The 7,476-nt window shown below is 35.6% G+C and overlaps 1 protein-coding gene across 1 annotated transcript; it reads left to right on the top strand.

The window, feature by feature from the left end:
- Positions 1 to 1,032: 1,032 nt before the first annotated feature.
- On the top strand, positions 1,033 to 4,469 carry LOC112007057 (cytochrome P450 CYP82J17). The gene is made up of 3 exons (XM_024039374.2): positions 1,033 to 2,033; positions 2,730 to 3,263; positions 4,377 to 4,469. The coding sequence occupies exons 1-3, from the start codon at positions 1,092 to 1,094 to the stop codon at positions 4,467 to 4,469; spliced, it is 1,569 nt and encodes a 522-aa protein (XP_023895142.1). The 5' UTR covers positions 1,033 to 1,091.
- The last annotated feature ends 3,007 nt before the right edge of the window (positions 4,470 to 7,476 follow it).

Here is a 7,476-nt window from a genome sequence, read left to right as displayed (position 1 = left end):
AAAAAAAGTTAAATTGTTGTTATCAACTTTTTCATCTTCACTTTTTTCTAAATTATAAAATGAGTACGAAATCACAAGTCTACTATTAAGTGACAAAAAAAGTGGTAATTAGTAAATCAGCAAGATTATGCCAAATCAAGTTGAACAATTTTTCTCTGCTCACACTCTCGATCTACTTCCAATGATTTGATTATATATATATATATATATATATATCTTTCATTTTGTAGTGAATTGAACGAATTTACACATTCATAATCACCAGGATTATGCCAAGTCAATTCAAAGTCTCAATGTATTAGCCAAATATTCTAAATATTTTTATTTGAAATTATAATATTCGAGTGATGGAATGCTTGTGTTTTGAAAACTTATATTTTCTATTATTTAAAACTTCTACCAAAAATAATTATTGTGTATTGTAATTACACCTTTTTTTTTTTTTTTTTGAATATGTAATTGCATTTGATTAGGAACTTCATTTTCTTCCAATGCATTTGTTTTGTATTTCCACGCTTAATCTGAGAATTATTCCTTCTAGACATTTTTAATTGAAAAACTTATATCACTAACCTTTTTGTACTAACAAACTCTAGTAAGCTTCCAATCAGATTGACAGAATCTGTTTGATGTATCATGTGAACCCAAGAAAAGTCATCATTGGCGTTGGAGTTAATGGTCAATACAACCATCCACGAATCTAAATCCTCTTTCCTTAGGAACAAAGGCATAGTCGGTATTAAAATAAATGTATTTAAGGTTTTCTTTATAAATAATATATTTTAATGTTGATATCATGCTCATGATAAACTTAATTTAACATTTGCATGCACATGCCGAATAGTGAAAGCATTTCTACATTAAAAAAATAAAAATAAAAAAGAGTACTAGTTTTGTTTTTTACTTGCCAACACTCATTGGTCACTATAATAAACCATCTATAAGTAGTTACAAAAGTGATTATTTTGTGCAACCCAATTCAACTTTCAAGCTACTAATTGGCATTCTTTCATTGGTTTTCTCTCTTCTCTGTTCTCACCCTTAGAACCCACCAAATTTGAAGTAAAAAGCTCCTAAGATTGAGGGAGACGATGGAAATTATTTCTCATCTACTTGCAACTTCGGGAGTCTTAGTATTGGTGTCACTTTTATACAAACTTTGGAGGGTTACAATTGTTAGTAACAAAAATAATGGTATCTTACCCCCAGAACCATCAGGTGCCTTGCCAATCATAGGTCAAATTCATAAATTTCTTGGCAAAATCCCAATGTTCCGAACCATGGCAGCCATGGCTGACAAACATGGTCCAACTTTCATGTTCCGATTCGGCATGAAACATGCACTTGTGATTAGCAATCATGAGGCAGTCAAGGAGTGTTTCACTACAAACGACAAGGCTTTCGCATCTCGTCCAATGTCCAGCCATGGAAAGTACCTTGTTTACAACTATGCAGCATTTGGGTTTGCACCATATGGAACATATTGGCAAGAGATGCGAAAGCTAGTCATGATTGAACTCCTCTCTAGTCGCCACCTAGAGACTCTTAAAATCATGAGAGTCTCTGAGGTTGACACTTTGGTTAAAGATTTGTACTCTCTTTGCAAAAGCAACAAGCACAACAACAACCAAGCTAAGGTGGTTATTAGTGACTGGATTGGACGCCTAAGCTTGAATATAATCACCAAAGTGATTGCAGGGAAGAGATATTTTGGTAATGATGGAAATGATGAAGAGGCACAACATATAGGGAAAATTATTAAAGATTTTATGTATGCAGCGGGGGTCCCAGTAATTTCGGATTTAATTCCATTTCTAAAATGGATTGATCTGTTTGGGCAAGTGAAATTCATGAAGCGTGTTGCAAAGGAGTTTGATTCTCTAGTAGGAAGTTGGGTTGATGAACATACTACGAGGAGGGTCAATGGTGATGAGCCAAGAGACAAGTTGGACTTCATTGATGTGATGCTATCTAAGATTGAGAACCCTATGTCTGGCCACACGCGTGAAACCATCATCAAGGCAACAACAACGGTATGATTTTCATCTTATAAAAAGTTAAAAGACATCCAATTTTACAATTTGCTAATTTGTGCTATTATAAGTGGTAGACATCTATGTAGAGATTGTATGAGAGGAAATTATAACATACTAGCTAGCGAGATCACTAAAAAATTCCACTTAATTTAAAAGAGGCAAATCTTTGACCTAGTACTCTCGTACACATAGAACAGAATACAAAGCCCACATATAGCAATTTTAGAACACATGTTGTGCTTGTGCCACACCTAAAATTACACAAGAGCCCAAACCAAGGCCCTTTATAAATGTAAACCTTAAATCCATAAAAAGAATATTCCTTAGTAAGTAACACGAAGGACAATAAAATAAAACCCAAAATTACAAGAGGAAAAACCTACACCCTGGCTACTACTATTGACACGTCCTTCAACTAAAGTGATATTCTTTGTTTGTCCATACCCCTAATTGATAAATCTTTGAAACAAGCAGAGCTAGTACTTCATTCATTATGGACTAAAGAATTTTAGAAGTTGCACACCGTAATTACTCAAGGTCCGAGTCCTGGTCCTAGTTCGACTTCTTGACATTGGTTCATTCCAATAATATCATAGTTATAAGTTATAAAATATATAATTTATTTTACTTATAAATTGCAGTGCACTAGAATGAAATTCAAATTCTAATTGTGGTCTCAATTACTTGTTGTAGATGCTCATCTTAGGTGGGTCAGACACTACATCTATTAACTTGACTTGGCTCCTGTCTTTATTATTAAACAACCAACATGCTTTAAAGCATGCCCAAGAAGAGGTCGATCTCAAAGTAGGAAGAGAAAGATGGGTGGAAGAGCATGATATAAATGACCTTGTTTACCTCCAAGCCATAATCAAGGAATCCCTGCACTTATACCCACCAGTCCCTCTGTCTGTCCCACACGAGGCAATGGAAGATTGTCATGTATGTGACTATTACATTCCAAAGGGTACTCATTTGTTTGTAAATGTGTGGAAGTTGCATCGAGACCCAAGAGTTTGGGAGAACCCTGCAGAGCTTTTGCCAGAGAGATTCCTCACAAACCATGCAAATGTAGATGCTTCAGGTCAACATTTTGAGTTCATACCATTTGGTTCTAGGAGACGATCTTGCCCTGGTTCAAAATTTGCCTTTCAAGTGTCACACTTGACACTAGCTCGCTTGCTTCAGGGATTTGAGTTTCAAACACCATTGAATATGCCAGTGGACATGTGTAAGGTTGAATTTAATCAACCATTTAAATTGGTTTTATTCCGTGACTAATTTGCTTGTAATTTAGCACTTAGCAACCCTGTATTTAGGTGGAAAAATTGTAAGGGTAGTGTGTGAGAAGTTGTGAAGAAAAGCTCAAGAGTGTGCAAGAAAAACAGAAGTTCGCGGCTAGAGCTCACGGGTGGATCGCGACTGGCAAGCCGCCAAAAGCTGGCACGTGAGAGGCACACTGGGAAGCTGAAGGGTCGCGCCAGCTGTCACGCTACAGGACAAAAGTTCCAGACTGGCTAGGCCGTTACGTCGCGACTTGAACTCGCGACTCGGACAAGCCACGAGACCAAGTCGCCAACTTACCCTGTTTGGCAAAAACTGACATTTTGCATTCCCTTCTCACCCTACTATATATACACCCTTATACCCATCATATTGAGAGAGTTTCCAGAGAGAATTTTGTGAGAGAAAACCCTAGAGAAAAACAAGATTGCCTTATCCCCAATCTTCATCTAAAGAGACTCTACAAATTCCTTTACTCTCTTCCTCTCCATTGTCATACCCTTGAGAGGTCATTTACCAAACTCTTATCTCACCACAGCCACGTCTGTGAGAAGGTCTATTTTGGTGCTTAGGAAAGCAGTTTGGGAAGAAACCAATGGTGATTGGTTGATGCTATGGTTTATAGTAGAATCCGGTAAGCTAGAAAAGAAAAAGGTTCGGCGCAACCTCGTTGGAGCAGGAAGCTTGGAGGGCTTAGGTACCTGGGTAGATTAAGCTTGGAGGGTTTACTGCTGTTCATGTATCCCAACTACATTTTCTAATGGATTATTGACCGCTTGGAGGGTGGTGGAGAGGTTTTACGCCGAGGGCTTCGGTTTCCTCTTCGATAACACATCGAGTGTTGTCCTTGTGTTTGCATTTCTCTTCCCTTTATCTTTACCATTTAATTACAGTTGTGTGTGTGATTATTTATGGTTTAGATTGTGTCTCTATTTCGATATAAGCTATTTATGATTTTCCGCACATAAGTTGTTTGTTATATAGCTTGTGTTGGTATTTTTGTTATTGGGGATCTAAACGTTCAAGGGTGTTTCATACCCATATTGAACTTTCAACATGACTGAAGGCCTAAGCATTAACTTGCCTAGAGCAACTCCTCTTGAAGTTCTCCTCACTCCACGCCTTTCCTCCAAACTCTATCAAATCTAGACAAATATACAAACAATGCGTGCCCAAAGTATCTGTAGTGTGCACCTTATTTTGAAATTAGTTTGACTTTACATCTTTCTATTTTGCTTGTTTACAATCAATAAATTGGGTTTGCTTCATGAAATGCTATAAATTTTGAAAGTTCACTTGGTGTGTAAAATACTAGTGAATGTTTAGACCCCTAATTTCAAAATAACCAACACAAGCTTATACCCAAACAATATATGTGTAGAATGATAAGTACAAGCTATACCCAAATAAACAAACCACTCTAAACCATAATTAATCACATTTATAGTAGCAATTAAAAGGCAAGAGTAAGAGTTAGAGAGATGCAAACACAAAGATAATACTGGCACGTGTTATTGAAAAGGAAACTGAAGAATTCGGCGAAAAACCTCTTCACCGCCCTCCAAGCGGTAAAATGATCCACTAGAAAATCAGTTGGGATACATAAATAGCAATAGACCCTCCAAGCCTAATCTACCCAATGCACTTAAACCCTCCAAGCTTCTTGCTCCAACAAGGTTAAGCCTAATCGTGTCTTCTCTAGCTTTCTAGATCCCGCAATAAGCCCATTGCATCAACCAAATGAATTGGTCCTCTCTGAACTGATTCCCAAGCACTAAATAACCTTTTCACTGATATGGGTATGGTGAGGTGAGGATTTGGCTAAGTATCTTCTCAAGGGTATGACAATGGAGAAGGTGAGAGTAGAGAAATTTGGAGAATCAAATGTTTAAGATTGTGGATGAGTCAATCTTGTTTTTCTCTATGGTTTATCTCTCAAAATTCTTTATGGAAGCTCTCTACATTTCATAGGTATAAGAGTATTTATAGTAGGGAATGTGAGGAATGTGATAAGTCATTTTTTTGCAAAATAAGGGGTTTTGGCAACTCATTCACAACTAGGACAAGACGCGAGTTTCAGTTGCAAAAAAATTGATTGGCTAGACTGTCCTTTTTGTCCTGTAGTACTCCAGCTGTCATGACCCTTTAACTTCCTGCATACTTCACACGTGTGACACTTTGGCGGGTCATTAGTCACGAGTCACTCGCGAGAATGCTCTTTATTGCACACACACACACTTGTATTCTTTACACTCTCTCACACACAACCCTTACATGATTCCCCCTAAATACAGGGTATTTAATTGTTGAATTATAAGTAAATTTGGCACTAAATAAAGCCAACACATGGTTGAATAAATTCAACCTTACATATTTTATTTAAAAAAACCTCATAAACTAATGTAATAATTAAAAGATGTGATTGATGAAACTTTCCTTTCAATAACATAGTAATAAATAAATAAATGTTGATTTGCCTTTTTTTTTTTAATATAATTGGTGACACATTAGTTTATATTTCTTCTCTACTATCAATGGGGACAAACAATTCAAATTTCAAAACATTCACAATATCAAGCCAAAGCAAAAATCAATCTTAGACCTATCTATATTTATAATATATCATATGCTAACTATATAATAAATTTTGGATATCACAAATTGTGTGGAGCCAAATGGATATACTCTCTTTATCATGTGAACAAACTCTTTAATCATTAGTTTTAGTGAAAATGAACCTCTCAATTTGGAATGGATTCATTTTATAAAATTGTTATTTACAATTATGTTTTTATGTTGGCATTGATTCCGTGTCAAATTTGATTGTAATTTTGTTCAATCATTTTTCTGTATTTTTTGTGGGATTCAATGTAAGGGTTTTGTGTGAGAGTTTGGTAAAGATCTATGAAGAAGGAGATTTCACGAGTAGCTCGCGACTGGCTCGCGAGTGCCAACCCACAATAGGCCATGCGAGAAGCACATGTTAGAATCTAAAAATTCTCTTGCTAAGCTAGATTTCGCAAGTCACTTTGCGACTCAAGCCAAGTCTCGAGTAACCTGCGAAACTCACTGCCCTTTTTAAAGTGTGTTTATCTCATACCTTTATCAACTTTATGTAAGCTCTCATTACCGACAAAATTGTAAGGAGTTTTTCCAAGGAACTTTTGAGAGAGAAAACACTAGATACACACTTGAGAGTTAGAGATTGTATACCCATAATCATCTACACTATTTCTCTAAAGTTTTCCTCTACTCCTACATCTCCATCTTAGTCCAAACATTTACCTCACCCAATCTGAGTGTTGAGAGAAGTTTTGGTGCATATGGGAAGTATTGGAAAAAGCCGTCAATTGGCGGATGCAATTTGGAGCTAATTGCGGGATCCGGATAACTAGTGAAGACATGGCTCCGTGAAACCCGTTGATAGTTGGAACTTAGAGGGTTTAGGTACATTAAGTATATTAGGCTTGAATGGCCTTTTTGATATTTGTGTACTCCAACTTTATTTATTAGTTGATCAATTTCAACTTGAAGGACCGTGGAAAGGTTTTCCATCGAATACTTCAATTTCCTCTTCGATAATACGGCTCAGTGTTATCTTGTATTTGCATCTCTTTTCCCTTACTCTTTAAGCTTTATGTTTTTTGTTGTTGCTTATAGTTATGGCTTAAAGAGTAGTTTTGGTTATTGCGTATCATTTACTCTTGTTCCGCACTTAAATAAGTTAAAATAAAAGCAATCAAGCCGTGTTTTTAAAATTTGGTGTCTAAATAAGCTATAGTATTTTACACTATTTGAGCCTTCACATTTTATAATTAAATTTTACAAATCTAAAAAAGTACAAAGTGTCACATCATTACAATTTAAAATGACATGACAGTTTATACAATATTATATATACAAAATAAAATTTTAATTGTAAAATAAATGAAATGGAGAAAACTTCAAATGGAAAGGATTATGTTCCTTACTTTACATACTTAACATTGTCATACAATGTGCTTCATCACGTGTCTCACTCTACAAGTATATTAAAATTACTAAGATAGTCTACTATATGTGATACAGCATTAATAAAGTTTCAAAATTCTAAAAATTAAAATTCTATTACTACAATTGAATAGACCCCATATTTAAGCGCCAAATTACAATTTAT

This window comes from Quercus suber, unplaced genomic scaffold (assembly GCF_002906115.3).
Source record: "Quercus suber isolate HL8 unplaced genomic scaffold, Cork oak 2.0 scaffold_435, whole genome shotgun sequence".
Classification (NCBI taxonomy): domain Eukaryota; kingdom Viridiplantae; phylum Streptophyta; class Magnoliopsida; order Fagales; family Fagaceae; genus Quercus; species Quercus suber.
Note: the sequence above shows the minus strand (reverse complement) of the source record. Positions and strands in the feature narration are given on the sequence as shown.

Coding starts and splice junctions, on each gene's coding strand:
- LOC112007057 (XM_024039374.2), top strand. CDS start 1,092: ATGGAAATTATTTCTCATCTACTTGCAACTTCGGGAGTCTTAGTATTG. Junction 2,034..2,729: donor TCATCAAGGCAACAACAACG/GTATGATTTTCA, acceptor TACTTGTTGTAG/ATGCTCATCTTAGGTGGGTC. Junction 3,264..4,376: donor CATTGAATATGCCAGTGGAC/ATGTGTAAGGTT, acceptor TGAACTTTCAAC/ATGACTGAAGGCCTAAGCAT.